At 37.0% G+C, this 17277-nt stretch overlaps 1 protein-coding gene across 19 annotated transcripts in view; it reads left to right on the forward strand.

The window, feature by feature from the left end:
* Nucleotides 1-17277, forward strand: part of KMT2C (lysine methyltransferase 2C) — a 237278-nt gene that overhangs the window by 62327 nt on the left and 157674 nt on the right. For all 19 annotated transcript variants that reach the window (XR_004137992.2, XM_064487184.1, XM_064487185.1 and 16 more), the window contains one exon: nt 758-846. Coding sequence is in view for 18 of the 19 variants with exons in the window: in XM_064487184.1 (XP_064343254.1) it covers nt 758-846 (89 nt within the window). In the remaining variant the exon portion in view is untranslated. The remainder of the gene's footprint in view (nt 1-757; nt 847-17277) is intronic.

Raw genomic sequence — 17277 nt, forward strand, 5'->3', positions numbered from 1 at the left:
TGAAATTATATGAATACTGCTTTGTCAATGTCTAAGTTTTTTTATATGTAATGTCTTGTTTTTTATTAATTTATGTGTTTTTAATTTCTTTTCTTTTGACTCATTTCTATCCCTTATTTATGAGGCTTCAAAATCTTTAAAGGTATTAGTTTTAGTTTTTTTTAATTGCATTGGGTCAAAAAAATCTTACGTTACCATGATTCTTAAATGTATTTTACTTTAGTGAAGTGTTTATAAATTAAAATTCAGCATCCTTTTTGTAAGGCAGGTGTGATTAAATCACGTGTACCAGGTTTTTGAGGTTTGCAGGGGTGTGTATAACTTTTTACATTAAAGGATAAGTGTCTTAAAAATACAGACATTTGGGCATCACTCCTCAGTTTCATTAGATCTAGAGGTATAACCTGGTGTGCAAACTTTGAGAAGAACCCATTGGGTGTTAAAAATCACTACTGTAGATGGAGGGAGTCATCTCAAAGTCTGGTGAAAGAGGAAAATCTAAAATAACTCAAAGAAGTGAGTTGTGATGACACAAATATATTAATACGGGCCTGTCTCCACATGTGCATATAAAGAAAGGCTAGATTTGGAGGCAAAATGACTATAAAGTGTGATGTTTACTTTTTTTATGATAAAACGAAGGAAAAACTTGCCTAAATTATTTTATTTCTTTGTACCTTCAACTACTGCTTTATGTTGAGTATAATTCTAAGCCTTAAAATGTAACATTTAGTTATATGTACTTATTTCTTTGTAGGCCTCGAAGTAGAGGAAAAACTGCAGTGGAAGATGAGGACAGCATGGATGGGCTGGAGACAACAGAAACAGAAAATACTGTGGAAACAGGTACCAAAACTGAACTTAAAAATTTCAAAACTTTCATAATAATTTACAAATTTAGCATTTATCTACATACTATTCTAAAATTCTAAAATTTCCATTTACTAAAATATTTTGGTAAGTAATGGCAAAGTGAAAAAGCTGAATGTTCTCTTTTCCCCCCTAAAGCCCTGATTTAGTAGAAATCATTTAATCTCTGTAGATAAATACTTTATTAAAGCAAAATTAAAACTGGAATAAATAGTAATTCCAGGCCATTAGTATAAGAGCTCATACTATATTTCTGGCTTATGAACTATCTAGTGTTTGTCTAAAGCTTATTGTGTTAGTACTATGTGAGGGAAAAATTATGTTCTATTAGCCAGTAGTACTGTGAGATGCGTGGTTAAACCAGACCAGATGCTTCCTGGTGCTCTGGACTTCGAGGTGCCTTAAATAAGCTAATGCGTATTGTGTGTCTGCAAGAGGAAGCGGAATGGGTTGTCCAAAGTAGTTTCTAAAATTTACATAAAGTGATTTAATGAGGTGTCAAAGGGACTCGGTTTCATATCGTAATCAGAGTACCTCTGTACGGGCGGTCTCCCATTGTCAGTGTTTTTACGGTTGTTGAATAGTTTCAACATAGTGATAGGCTTTTCCTCTGGAGTTGAGTGTTGTCTCCTGATCTTTACAGAATGTCGCATAGCTTTTAGAGAAAAGTTAGAAATTGATATATTTTTTAAAATACAGTTTTCCATAAAATATTTTTAGTTGTCAAATGTGTTGCTATTATGTACCTGTAGTTCTTAGAAAAGCCTTCAACTCTTCTACAGTTCTTATCCCTTTTCCCAGAGGGTCTAGTTAGGGAGAGTGACATGAGTGAAGCTTGGACGTTCAGAATTCTGCTTTTTTACCCTTTGGTGCACATCCATTACCACATTACTTTAAACTTGAATTTATATAAGTTCCCCACTAGGTATTTTTCTTATGATTTTTCCCTTAATTTAAAATTTTGTTCTGTACTTTGTGCTGTTACTTTCTAATGAGAAGTTTTTTGTAGTTTCAAGTGACATTTCCCATGTAAGGATTACTTGCAAGTTCCTTTAAACCTGTGCTATCAGGCTGTGCCCCAGCTCCTGTTATGCTGCACTTCGCAGCAGTCTTCCTCAGTACTCCTCTCATTCTCTGAAGATTTAGCACCTCCCTTTTTATTTTCCTCTACTTCTCCCATTGTCAATTTTATTTTTCTAATTTTTAATTTACATACATGTACTACTTATTGTTTGTACGAATAGTTTTGAGCTTTAGCTTTTTAAACTTACGTAGTTATCAAAAAAAAAAAAAAAGAATAAAGCCAACCACAAAGAATCAACAGGATATAGTAATCCATTCATAGTGGACAGTCAAATGTGCCTACACATATTAAAAAAAAATCAGTCATCTAAGTTATAAATAAGTAGTTCATTTCTGTCATTTTTCCCCTAAATTCCACATATAAGTGACATCATGTGGCATTTTTGTTTCTCTTTCTGGCTTACTTCACTTAGAATGATGATCTCCAGGTCCATCCATGTTGCTGCAAGTGGCATTGTTTTATTTTTTATGGCTAGGTAGTATTCGTGTGTGTGTGTTTGTGTGTACACACACCACATCTTCTTTATCCACTCATCTGTTAATGGCCATTTGGGTTGTTTCCATGTCTTGGTTATTGTATATAGTGCTACTAAGAACATTGGAGTGCATGTATCTTTTTGAATTATATTTTTCTCTGGGTATATGCCCAGGAGTGGGATTGCTGGATCATGTGGTAACTCTGTCTTTAGTTTTTAAAGGAACCTCTGTACTGTCCTCCATAGTGGCTGCACCAATTTAGTTCCCACCAACAGTGTAGGAGGGTTCCCATTGTCAGTTTAGTAATCTGTTCAATATGCAGACCTCTTGTCTCCTTGGTTTCTTCAAAACACCTATTCTCCAGCCCGCCTCAGGCACTTATTCTTATCGGGATACTTCAGCCTTTGTCATTGTATCACTAGGACACTTGCTGTTTCACTTTCAAAATCTCAGTTTCAACTGTCCTACCCTCTGACTACTACCTCTCCTTTTTCTAGCTCACTTTTTCCTAATATCCACACCACAATAATCCTTCAACCAAACTGAGTCCTCCAGCCCAGTGTTTTTACCAATAGGACTTGTCAGCCTCCTTTACTAGCTCAGACCCTGTGATCCGTCATTGTAGTCACTCTCTTATGCACCCCAAATTCCTTTGCCATCTTCCCACTATTTTGCCTTCATAACACAACCCAAATTCTGCATTTTAGCAGCCAAAATGGCTGGAGAAAAACATAAACTTGCTGACTGGTGGCATTTTAAATTTATGACGTCAATCTCAAGTGGGTCATAATTGCTCCCCTCCAGTTATTTTACTTTTACTTAGAATCCCCTCTCCCTTTATTAGTGATAATTCTTTCACCACCTTCTCTTCTCTCTTCTATCTCATTTTTCATTCTTCAGTTGATGATTATTTCAGTGAAAAAAGGAAAAATAGAAGCAATCAGGAGAGAAATTCCACATTCATCCACCATCAAATTTTCTTTCCTGCTTGCATCTCTGCCCTTATATTCCACCTTCCCTCCTGTGAAAATGGGATGAAAAGTGTTTCAGGTTATCTAAGGCCAACTCTTCTACCCGTGTCCCGGATTCTGTCCCCTGTCCTCTGTTGTGGCTTTTGTGCCTTCAGTTTTCCTTGGTTTCCGGCATCATGAATTTCTTCTCTTGATGAATCAGCTGCAGCATTTGCTGCATTTCACCCTTCATAAACATAAGTACTTGATCAGGTATCCTCTTTCAGCTACTGTGTTGCTTCTTTGCTCAACTATATAGCAGAAATCCTTGAAAGAGTTACCTGTACTTAAGGTTGCTACTTATTTTTGACGATTTCCTCATGAACCTACTCCAGTCAGGCTTTCTTCCTCCTGCTCTACTAAAGCCGTTGCCAGAACCACCATTCAGTCTTGCCTGCCTTAACTATTTAGTAGCATTTAACGCAGCTAACCACTTTTAAGAGTGAAACTTTAAAAAAAAAAAATTGACTTTCTTGACACCACATTCTCTTGCTTTTTCCTGTCTCACTGATCTCTTTCATTGTCTTTTGCTCATCTTCGCACAAATTAGGTGGTCTCATTCAGTTTAGCTGCTTTAAATATATCTGTGTGCTAGTAACTCTAAAAATTGTATTACCAGCTCTTTTCTTGCTTTGAACACAATCAGTACCTTTAGCTTACTTCTTAACATCTCTTCGATGTCTAAAGAGGATCTCAAACTTAATGTTTCCTGTGGAACAATTTATTGTTGTCCTGAAATCTCTTCTTTCACTGTTCCTGCCTCAGTAAATGACATTGTGTGTTGTTTAGGCTAAACATATGATCACTGGAAAATACTATATGGGCTTTACCTTTGTAATACGTCCTGGCTTCAGACACTTTTCCTCTCCACTGCTGTGGCTCCAGAACTTGCCAGCACCACTGCTGGCTGCCAAAGCTTCCCAGCTGGGCTCACTGCTTATACTCTTACTTTACGCATTTTAGTTTTGTTCTCTACATAGTAGCAGAGTGATCTTTTAAAACCCAAAGTAAGAGTCTTTTCCTTCCCTTGATCTTCAAGCTTTACTGACCTTGGCTACTTCCCCTTACTCTCCAGGCTCCAGCCTTTCCTTTCTCAGTCACTTGTACTTTTTGTCTTCCTTGCTTGGAACCTCTTTCTCCCATATATTCCCTTACTTCAGTCAAATCTCTACTCAGTTGCTCTCTTGTCAGAGAAGCCTTTCCTTACCAACTTGTCTGAAAAGCAGCACTTGGTGTGGTCTGTCCTCTTCTCTTGCTTTACTTTTCCTCCTAGTATTTAGCAGTTTTGACATCATAGTACATGTTTTTTAGGTTGTTTCCATATCTTGGCTATTGTAAATAGTGCTGCTGTGAACCTCTGTGTGCATGTGTCTTATTTATTTATTTGTTTGTTTGCTTGTTTATTTATAGTCAGTTTACAATGTTGTGTCAGTTTCTGGTGTACAGCATAATTTCAGTCATACATGTATATATATATATATATATATATATATATATATATTCCTTTTCGTGTTCTTTTTCATTATATGTTACTACAAGATATCGAATGTAGTTCCCTTTGCTGTACAGTGGAAACTTGTTGTTTATACATATTTATTGTGTGCCTTTCACACTAGAATATAAGCTTTATGAGGTCAGGAATTTGTCTTGTTGGTTGATTTATTCCCAGTGCCTCTAATACTGCCAAGCACATAGTAGACATTGACTTACTAATTGAGGCAGTAGTGCGTTCTTATATTTTCCTAGGCTACTCTTGTTCTTGGAACATCACCACATAACTAAAATTCTGACATTTAATTTTTTTTACCTGAAGAGCCCCACAAATAGACTGTCTTCTCATACCATCTCCCATGAGATGTCAAAGCAAATGAAATTTTCGTGAAACGGTTTAACAGGAGCAGGATGATACATACATATTTTTTTATCCTGGCCTTCTGTACAAAAGTTAAATGCAATCAAATGTGTTAGCCTTTGCTCTGTCTTTGTCCTTGGAACGACTTTTGTTCAGTTCCTTTAGTGAACACATAGGGCAAAAAAGAATAATAAAGAAAAGGAGAAAGAACAATTGTTAAAATTACCAACTTGCAAACAAAGAGAAGAGTTCCATAAATTTCTAGTCAATTTAAAAGCACATTCCAGTTGACTGCAAGGCTCTAACATCTCTGTGGAAGTCTCAAGGCCCAAGGTTTATTGGAAACTCTTTTACCCTCAACTATGCCTTGACACATTTCTTTAATGGTTTGTAGTAAACTAATAGTATTTATTCAAGTGAGTACTCTTTAGAGAGAGAGAGAGAGAGTGTGTGTGTGTGTGTGTGTGTGTGTGTTGAGGTTGGGTAAGTGGTTGGAATGAGTATCCTTCAAGTGGTCATTGGGGAAGTAGCAGGAAGTCTCACAGGTCACTTTAAGTTTTTATGGAAGAACATCTTGCCTTTATTTTGGAGATGGTGACCCTTGACAGTTCTGTGTGTATTTTCCTTTATGAATAAAATCAACTTGAATGAAGTGCTACTTACTTGAAAAGAGAAATTCCACTTCTCTTTGAGATCATTTTATAATCAAGGCTTTGCAGGCTTGTTTTAGTTAATTATAATTGGTTAATTATGATTTAGCTAATTATAATTAAACACTTTTTTTTCTTCTCAAGTTGTCATAATATGGCTAGTGGGTTGACTAGCTTTTGGCTGGCTTCTGAGTCCTTTTTAGTATCATCTCAAAATGTTTCAAAGCTCATTGCTTGTGGGCAACAGTATTTTTCAGGCCCATCTTTAATACTCTGTGCCCTAGGATATGAAATTGACTACTCTGTAAGGATTCCTAGTTTTTTTTTTTTAGTGGAAACCAATATTAGAGATACAAATCTAGGATCTAAGAATGTGTATCATACTATTTCTGTTGAGAATTAGTTATGTTGGTCTGTTTCAGTGATACACTAATAATTAGATGTGTGGGTATATACACGTGCTTACAAATTCAGTTCACGTTGATCCTTTCAGTTTACTGCTAGCATAATTTTTAAAATAGACTTTAGTTTTTAGAACAGTTACTGATTCACAGCAAAACTGAGTGGAAGGCATAGATATTTCCCATTCACCTCCTGCCCCCCATACATGCATAACCTACGCAGTTATCAACATTCCCTGCCAGCACTGGTACATTTGTTACAATTGATGAAACTACACTGCCACACTCTTTTCACCCTGAGTCCAGAGTTTACATTAGGTTTCACTCTTATTGTACATTTTATGGGTTTGAACAAATGTATAATGGCATGTTTCCGTCATTATAGTCTCATACAGATGGTTCCACTGCCCTAAAAGTCCTCTGTGCCCTGCCTGTTCATCTTTCTTCCCCTCTAACCTCTGGCAACTATCATTCTTTTTACTGTCTTCATAGTTCTGTCTTTTCCAAAATGTCATATAATCAGAATCATACAGTATGTGGCCTTTTCAGATTGGCTCAACAATATACATTTAAGGTGTTTTTCATGGCTTGATAGCTCATTTCTTTTATTGCTGAATAATACTGTATTTTATGTATGTACAACAGCTTATCTCTTCACCCACTGAAGGGCATCTTGGTTGCTTCCAACTCTTGGCAATTATGAATAAAGCTGCTATAAACATTTGTGTGCAGATTTTTGTGTAGACATAAGTTTTCAGCTCCTTTGGGTAAATACCAAGGAACAAGATTGCTGGATCATATGGTGAGAGAATGTTTAGTTTTGTGAGAGACTGTAAAACCATTTTCCAAAGTAGCTGTGCCATTTTGCATCCCCACCAGCAATGAATGAGAGTTTCTGTTGCTTCACAGCCTCCCCAACATTTGGTGTTGTCAGTGTTCTAGATTTTGGCCATTCTGATAGGCATTTAGTAGTATCTCATTGTTTTAATTTACACTCCCTGATAACATATGTTGTCAGGCATCTTTTCATATGCTTATTTGCTATCTGTACATCTTCTTCCACTATTTTGTCTGTTAAAGTCTTTGGCTTAGTTTAAAATCAGTTTATTTTCATATTGTTGAGTTTTAAGAGTTAAGTCTTTGCCAAACCCAACGTCATTTAGATTTTCTCCTACTTTATCCTTTAAGAGTTTTATAGTTTCACACTTCACATTCTGTGATCCATTTTGAGTTAGTATTTTGAAGGCATAAGGTCTGTGTCTGGATTCTTCATGTGTATATGTGCATGTGTGTGCATGCACTTTGATGTCCACTTGTTCCAGCACCTTTGTTGACAAGACTGTCTTTCTCCATTTTATTGCCTTTGCTCCTTTCTCAAAGATCAGTCAACTGTATTTAATGTGAGTCTGTTTTGAGACTGTCAGTTCTGTTCCATTGATCTTGTTGTCTGTTCTTTTGCAAATACTATACAATCTTGATTACTGTAGCTTCATGGAAGTCTTGAGGTTAAACAGTATCAGTGCTCCAACTTTGCTCTTCTTCTTCAATATTGTGTTGGCTATTCCAGGTCTTTTGCTTCTCCATATAAATTTTTGAAACAGTTTGTTGCTATGCACAAAATAATGAGCTGGATTTTGATTAGGATTGCCTTGACTCTATAGATCAAATTGGGAAGAACTGACATCTTGGTAATAAATATTGAGTCTTCCAATTCTTGAACATGGAATAACTGTTTAGTTCTTCTTTGATTTTTTTTTTCCATCAAGTTTTGTAGTCTTCATCATATAGATCTTGTACGTATTTTGTTAGTTTTTTGCATCTAAGTTTTTTTTTTTGAGGGGGAGTTGCTAATGTGAATTTCCCCCCAAAATTCCACTTGTTCTTTGCTAATGTATAGAAAAGTGATGCATTTTTGTATATTAACTTTGTATCATGCAACCTTGCTGTACAGACTAGGAGTTTTTTGGTTGATTTCTTTCAGATTTCCTTCATAGTCATGACATCTTTGGATAGAGACAGTTTTTTTATTTCTACCTTCCCATCAGTATTTCTTTTTTCTCGTCTTACTGCAATAGCTAGAACTTCCAGATTATATTCAAAACGAGTCGTGAGAGGGGGATATCCTTACCTTGTTTGTTCCTGATCTTAATGGGAAGGCTTTTAGGCTCTCACCATTAAATATGATGCTGGCTGTAAGTTTTTTGGTAGTAGTTCTTTATCAAGTTGAGGAACTTCCTCAATTCTTAGCTTACTGGAAGTTGTTATTGTTGTTTTTAAATCATGAATGGATGTTCGATTTTGTCAAACACTTTTTTTTGCATCTACTGATATGATCATGTGATTCTTATTTTTCAGCCTGTTGATGTGATGGATTACATTAATTGATTTTCAAATGTTGAACTAGCCTTGCATACCTGAGGTAAATCCCACTTGGTAGCAGTGTATAATTCTTTTTATACATTTTTAGATTAAATTTGCTAATATTTTGTTGAGGATTTTTGCATCTATGTTCATGAGAGATACTTGTCTGTAGGTTTTTTTTTCCCTCCTAGTGATGTCTTTGTCTATTTTTGGTATTAGGGTAATGCTGGCCTCATAGAATGAGTTGGGAAGTATTATTCCCTCTGCTTCTCTCCTCCAGAAGAGATTGTAAATAATTAGTATAATGTCTTCCTTAGGCATTTGGTGGAATTCACTAATGAACCCATGTGGACCTGGTCCTTTCTGTTTTGAAAAGTTACTAATGATTGATTCAATATTTCAGTATATATAGATCTCTTTAGATTGTTTCTTATTGTGGTGAGTGTTAGCAGATTGTGTCTTTCAAAGAATTGGCCCATTTCATTTATATTATCAAATTTGTAAGCATAGAATTGTTCGTAGTATTCCTTCATTGTCCTTTTACTGTCCATGGGACCTGTAGTGTTGGCTCCTTTTTAATTTCTGATATTAGTAATTTGTGTCCTCTCTTATTTTCTTAGTTAACCTGGCTAGAGGCTTATCGATTTTATTGATCTTTTTTAGAAAGCAGCTTTTGATTTTCTTGATTTTTCTGTTGATTTCCTGTTTGCAGTTTCAATGATTTCTGCTCTAATTTTTATTGTTTATTTTCTTCTGCTTACTTTGGATTTAATTTGCTGTTCTTTTTCTAGTTTTCTAAAATAGAAGCTAAGTTAATTGATTTTAGATCTTCTTTCTAATGGCACAGAAACAAATTTATTTGGCTTATTGATGAACATTCCATGTGAGCTAGAGAAGAATGTATGTTCTGCTGCTGTTGGATGAAGTAGTCTAAAGATATTCATTACATCCAGTTAATTAATAGTGGTGTTGAGTTCAGCTGTGTCCTTAGAGGTTTTCTGTTTGCTGGGTCTATTTCTGATAAATGGCAGTTAATGTCCCCATATATAATAGTGAATGCACATACTTGTCCTTGTAGTTCAGTCAGTTTTTGCCTCATGCATCTGACATTCTTTTGTTAGGTGCATATATGTTAAGGATTGCTATGTGTTGTTAGAGAATTGACCCTTTTATCATCATGTAATATTCCTATTTATCCCTGATAACTGTACGTGCTATGAAGTCTGCTGTGTCTGAAATTAATATAGCTTCTCCTACTTTCTTTTGATCAGAGTTCTGTTCTCTTAGTGAGTTTCCAGTAATCCACTATTATTGACTGTAGTCATCATCTGGTACATTAGATCTCCAGACTCTTATGAGAGTTGGTGAACATTTGCTTGAATCATTACTTCTGTATTTTAATTAACACAAGGTAAGTGACACTTTCAGACTACATCATTAACAGTTTTATCTAGTGTGCTTAATTTATACTAGACTCCAGTCTTGCCCAGGGGACCTCATTTCTCACAAAGGAAGAACATACTCAAACTGGTTGCATGCTTGTGTCTTGGCTTTCACTTTGTATAGACCATTCTCTCAATTACCAAGTCTTTTTCTAAGAACCACGTCAACACTTCTGTCAGTGAATACAGACCCAACCTCCTCTTCAGAAATTGTCTGCCTTCAGAAATTCTAGAGAAGTCTGTTTCTCTAGAATTTTTGCACACCCAGAAGTGTCTATCTTACTTCTTCTGCTATAATAATAATAATAATTATTATTATTTTTATTTTTATTTTTATTTTTTATTTTAGTGGAGGTGCTGGGGGTTGAACCCAGGACCTCGTGCATGCTAAGCATGTGTTCTACCACTGAGCTGTATCCCCCGACCCCCGTATCTTACTTCTATTTGGAGACAGTTTTAATGGATATTGTGATTTACCTGTAAGTCTAGGCACGATATTTAACCGTTCTTTATCTCTGAATGAGTTTAGCAGATCTGGGGGCAAAACTTCTCACCAAAAGCCCTGAGAAGGGGAGCTATTGTAAATGATACATTTGGGGGGGATGGAAACTGGCTTCCAATTGTCCATTAGTAATATATAAAAATTTTTTTTTGTATGTTTGCTTTGTATTAAATTTATTTGTGTCATGTTAGCTGCAGAAATTTTTGTACATATCCTTTCCAACCTATGGAGTAAATGTTTAATTAATTTTTATGAATTACTAAGCCTCCCTCAAACGGTGCTTAAGGGCGGTGTGTCTTTTAACATGACGTCTAGTGTTTTTCCCAGGTTTGGATATTAATTGTTCTTATTATCTTTATTTGCTAAATGGTTTTCAGTTATAGCTTTGGTCTCTTTGATCTCTGAGACGTTTAGAGAGAGTTTTAAAATTTTCCAATTATTTTTCTGGCTATTCTCCTTGTTTTTGTCATTCATTTATAATTTTATTATATTGTGTTGGGTTTGTACATGTTTTATATTTTATATTTTGAGATTTTTTGACATATTCATCAGCTTTGGAAAACTCTCAGCTGTTATATATTGAAATCTTGCTTTTGTACCATTCTTTTTTCTAATTGAATGTTCATTAGACTGTATCATTGTGTTTGTTGCCATTTACCCTCTCCTTTTGATGTTTTATCCTTTTGTCCCTCTGTCCTTTATTCTAGATAGATCATCCTATGTAGATCTTCTAGTTAACTTATCCCCTTTTAACTTTGTCCCCTGTTAAGCATGTCAGTTGAGTCCATTTATTATGTTTTAAAAGTTTCTTTGTTATTCTTTTTCAAATCTGCAACTGGTAGTTTTTTAAATTTAATCTAATTCTTTTAATTTTTTTTTATATTTGTTTTTAGTTTTGGGGCAGATGGTTAGGTTTATTTCGACTGAGATACTGGGGATAGAACCCAGGACCTGGTGCATGCTAAGCGTCCACTCTACCACTGAGCTGTACTCTCCCCCTTGTTGTAGTTTTCATTTCTCTCCTGAAAATTTTAATGTTTGGATTTTATTACCTTTACTAATAACAGTGAATACAGTTGGTTTGGTGTTTGATTATTCCCGTGTCTGGAGTCTGTGGCTTTTTTGCAGTTGTTTCTGCTCTTGTTCATGTCATATTGTCTCCTCATAGCTGATGATCTATGCTTGTGTACTGGACGGGGTATCTGACCATTTATTTGTGGAAAGAAATTGATGGTGTACCCCCCCCCCCCCCGCTACCCCAAGATGATTTTTTCTTGGATTTTTTCCTGGTACCTAGGGGCACTAGTATTTTAGGACCACTGCAGTTCAGTTTTACGGCTCTGTTTTCTGTTCCAAGCATGTGACTCAAAGCTGTGCAGCAGCCCTTGCAGGGGCTAAATTCTGCTTTACTCTTACTCTCAATGCCAGCCCTTTGGGATTCCTGCCATCCCTGAGCTCCCATCCCTGGATGTTTGTAAACTTCTAGGACCATCCATGAGTCTTCGAAAGTCAAACGTGCATGCTCTTAGCTGCCTCTTCCCAAAAGGCTGAAGTCCCCATGGGAAAGGCAGCCCTGGATACCACATTCGCTTTCCTCATGTTCCTTCCCTGGGGTTTTGTCTGGTAGTTCTTTACTGGCGTGTTCATTTTTCATGCTTTTAAGATTTGTTTACTTTAAAAAAATATTTTACTCAGCTTTCTTATTTGTCTTCAGTGGGAGGGTTGTTCCAGATTACCTTGTCTGCTATTAGTGAAATAGATATTTTTTGGAGTTTTCTCTGCATCATAATATGTGGTTAGTTTACATACATTTTTTTGGCAGTTGAATAGAATGTATAGCCTCTTTTGTTTCCTTGAATAGTGTATGAAACTTGATATTCATTTATTAGAGTCTGTCAGCCAGGATTTGTTAATAAAACTAAAATAATTAAAATCCCAAGAAAGAACAAAATCCGTGGGTCATGTTCTGTCATGTTCAGAGGTCAGGTCCAAAAGAAGGAAAGGATATGATTACACAATTCCTTAGATATGTTTTCTTCTGTAGTCTTAGTACTATAAAGAAAGCAAGAAAAGTATTGCCAATTCTGTGGAGGTAAAAGAAGAGAGAGGAAAAAGATTTTTTTCTACTTAATAGTTGGCTAAAACATAGAAGCATACATGTTGTTTGGATAACTAGTAGAAAATGGATGTCGGTGTTACTAAGTAACTACCAGATACTGGCCCATTTAAAATATTGTTTATTATCCTCTGTGCTTCTTTGTAATTTATATATGTGTGTGTATAATAAGATTTCTCTTTTTGCTTCATATTGCACAATGTATAATAATAACCAATTTTAAAATCAATATTGAACATCACCCAGGTTTTGTGATAGGCTTTGGTTTGTATAAAGGATATTAATGGTTGCTTTCATAGGGCATATCTTCCAGTAGGATTCTGTATCCTATGAATAGGACACTTTTTTGTGCCATTGACCCCTTTGGCAGATTATTTTCCAAATAATGTTTTAAAGTGAATAAAATAAAATAATATTGCAAAGGAAAATAGTTATATTGAAATATTATCAATAGTAAAAAGCCAAATTTGTAATTTTGTAATGTGTTCTTTTTTTATTTACACTTAAAAAGTCGAGTGTATAATTACTGTAATTTTGCAATAGTGATGAGGGTAAATGGTACTTTGGGGATATCTGCAAACTGAATGTGATAAATTCTCTGCTTTCTGATGGTGATAGAGATAGGAGTATTGCTGTACCACTCTGCTTGTGCATATATTCATAATCAAATGGGTTTTTAGAATTCTTAATCTCAAAGGTTAGTAAAAACAAGGATGTAATTTCTCCCTCCAGCGTTCTAGAACCTCTGATTAAATACATTTAAAAATTAATTAAAAGATAGGGTGCTTTGAAGGAATGTAGTGTGTGTTGGTAAGGAGGCCATATTTGGATTCTAGAATATTTTTGACATCTTACAGTCTATCGTGGTCTCATGTTGTTTGCTTGCATGGAGTTTGCTGAATATGTTTTTATGATATACATATATACAGGTATACAAATGATACATATAGCCCTTTCAAATAATTATTTAACCTTTAGGGGAGATAATTTCATATTGTTCAAAATCAAATATTTTATTTCCATGGACTTGGCTGTGAGGTAAACGTTCTCTCTACTTCATAATCTTATTCAGTAGTGCTCAAGAAATAAAGAGAAAAACTGTATTTTCAGCTTTCATCTCATTCTTCATATTCAGCAAATGATTCCTCAGTAACATCATCCAAGTAAAATAGTAACATTTCTCTTTAACACTAATTTACTCATTAAATTTATGTGCTGTGGTCAGGTGATGTGCCAGCCGTGAGTAGGAGTGGAAGGAGCAGGTTTGGGCTTCTGGGCCGTAGAAGTCTGATTCTGAATCCCAGCTTTGCCTCTTGTTAGCTATGTGACCTCAAGCTTGCTGTTTAACTTTCAGACTTCAGTTTCCTTATCAAAGAGGATAATATATCATATTGTATTCTTTTTTAAAAGAGAAGAGTTAAGTAAGAGGACTATTTGGCACACTTGCACTTGTCCTTTCAGGTTTAGCTGGGCTTCTGATACCTTTTTGAAGCCTGTCTAAGCTATTCTTCCCACCTCCTCCCTAACTGCCATCGTACCTTGTACCTCCATCAGGACAGTTACTGTGTCCTGTCACCATCACCTGCTATGGATCCACTGAGGACAGGGATCCTGACTGTTTTATACTGTCTACCATTGGAATAGGACGTACATTACGTAGTAGTTACTTAAAATTTTGTTTGGTAAAAAAATCACCCTAAAGTAATGATTTATTAAATCAGTAGCAGAGAGCCAGGAGGTGCTAAATAAACGTTCTCTCGATTTCTGTTACTTCCCACAATACAACTTAATAATGTGTCATCTGACATAAAAAAATTCATATCTGGTGGATGATAGCCAACTAGGTAAAAAGTAAACATGGAGTTAGAGTATAGTGTGTGAATGTAGGTAATCAACAGCTACCACATACCTACTTTTCCTATATATTTAAGGCATTGGGCTAAGTGCCCAGTGCAGCAGTATTTTTATTATTATTATTATTATTGTTATTGTTATTATTATTATTATTATTCCTAAAGACAGTTTTATAGTAGGTGGCATTAGCTATCTTTTAAATGATTAGAAAACTGAAATGGAGATGAGGCTAAGCAAGTTGCCAAAGTCACGATGCTAGCAAATGAGTGAGCCATGATGCAAATTCTGGACCATTTGATTCCAAGCCTTTGATTTTAACTAACACAGCAAAATAGCCTTTGCTATTAATTTTAAACTTTTTCGTGTCATAGAACCAACTATTTAGAATTCTAAAGTAAGAGTCATGAGAGGTGGAATGGCATTGTGTAAGGGCAGCTAGGGGTAACTTACCACCAAGATTTCCCAGCACATAGGCGATGCTGTTGCAGGAAGTCCACAGGCTATCCACGTTCTCTCAGGAAGTTCCTTCCACACAAGTAGGCTCTTTAGTGTAGTTGCCACCCACATGTGACACCTGGTGGTTTGAGATTAAACACAAACAGGTGCTACAAATAAAATCACCCCTGTCTCATCACCCACAGGATTGGAGAGGACTCCACCCTTCTGGCTTTAGAGTATCTTGTGACCAACTGACATTGCCAGTATTTTAGATCAGGTTCAAAGTAAGGAGAAAGATACACTGGAGATTTTATATCAAAGAAAAAGATAACAGTTAAGTTTTTTTAGTGATTAAAAAAAGATACCTGCTTGTTCTAATTTGTACAGATCTGGACTGTAAGCATTTGAACAAGTAGAACCCCACGAAAGGTAGAAACTGTGCAAGGTGCAGATAACCGAGTACTGGCATCAGATCTGTTCCCTCAGTTGTCTCTGCGTTTGCGGTCATTTCATCCAGAGGTGCTCTGGATATCATTTTCAACCAGAGCAGTCTGTTTTACGTCCTGCTGCCAAACTCCGACAATCTTTTAAAGCCTCGGGCTAAGAGAAGAGAGAGACGTAAACGCTAGTTTAATTGTCCCGCCTTGACTTGGACAGATAGTGAGATCTAACTTGCTCTACTGAATGAGGAGTGATAGTTTAAAAGGATAGGTTCTGTTACTGTGTAGTTTTCACTTATTGAGGGATACCTTTTTCTGTTTCTATTCTGTGGCTGGATCTGCTCCCCAGGAAGCAGTCATAAGACTCTTCCTTACTTCTTAAAAAGCAAATGATTGAAAAACAAAATCCAAACCAGAAATAAAACCAGAACCTGCCAGCCCCTCCTGTGTCTTTGGCAGCTCCAGGGTGGGTCCCTGGGCAGAGCCAGCAGCGATAACAGCTGCAGGAGGAAAGAAGCGACGGTGAACTCTGAAAGCTGCTTTACTGTTGTCCTCCTTGCGGGCCAGGCCTGTTCCTGGTCCCATTTCTGTAAAAACAGACAAACATCTTTGTTTGCATCTGTTTTTTTTTCCCCTCTGAAATTTCAAAAGGTTGTGTACCTGCAGACCTGCTAGCCTACCAGTAACGTTCGTGTTTAGCCTCCCGGTTTCCTTCTCGGTCTAATTTAGAGAGAGACGGGCAGGCAGGCTGTCCGCTTACTTGCTTTCCCTTAGTTATAAGCAATAAACAACCCCCCTCCCCAAATGTTTGAAGTGTTACGTATTTTCTTTTTCTGGGGGACAAAAATAAGGGAATACCTGAGGTTTTGCCTCAGTTTGCCAGAAGAAAAATTTTGACTTGGGGCCATGGTGCTAGATGGTAGCATAAGAGGAGAGGCAGACAGGCCAGACGCCCTGGGGGAGCTGTGATTTGGGGGTGGAGGCTGAACGGAGCCAGCTCCTACAGGGGACTCTTCTGCTGCAGGACCCTCGTCCGTTTGGCTCGTTGTCTGTGAGCTGCTGAGGCCCCCGTCTTTTTCTCCCTTTACAGTTCTCTTCTCTTGACTCGTACCCTTTCTTGTTACCTCGTAATAGAAATAGTACAAAAAAAAGCGTGTCCCACGTCTGCTCTGGGCATCTGTGGGTAGAAATGAATTGCTTCTTTAAAGGTGTTTCTGTGTAACTCTGTCACCAGCAGACTCTCTCAAGCGAGTGCTGTGATCCTGTCTGTCTCGGGCTGTGAAAGCCCTAGGCGGCCCGCAGCACGGGCTCCTTCCTGGCTCTCTGCAGGCGCTTTCCCTGCAGCCACAGGCTCTGCGGGCACCCAGTCTGCTTCTTGAGCTGTTGCAGGTCACAGTTCTCCCAGATATTTCAATACAGCACGGAAGGTGTCAGTTGATTTCCAAACACGACTGTCGCTGTTGTCCTCACCTGTGTCTCTGTGTGTCTCAGTAGCCCACCTGTGTGTATTGTTTTTGTCGCAGAGTTCTCCACAGCTGATGGCAGTTTCTGTCTGATTAGAGCATAGATTAAACTGCTGTAACAGACCCTCAGCTACAGCAGTGGCTTACATACAACAAATTCATCTTTCTCTCATATATTCTTGAGAATGAGAGGTCCAGGCTGATGGGGTTGCTCTGTGGTTGTTAATGGGCCCAGGTTCCTTCCATCTTGCTGTCTGCCCTCTCTCCCCTGAGTGGTGTTGCCGTCAGCAGCATTGCAGCTGGTGGCTGACATGTCTG

Source organism: Camelus dromedarius, chromosome 7 (assembly GCF_036321535.1).
Source record: "Camelus dromedarius isolate mCamDro1 chromosome 7, mCamDro1.pat, whole genome shotgun sequence".
Classification (NCBI taxonomy): Eukaryota; Metazoa; Chordata; class Mammalia; order Artiodactyla; family Camelidae; genus Camelus; species Camelus dromedarius.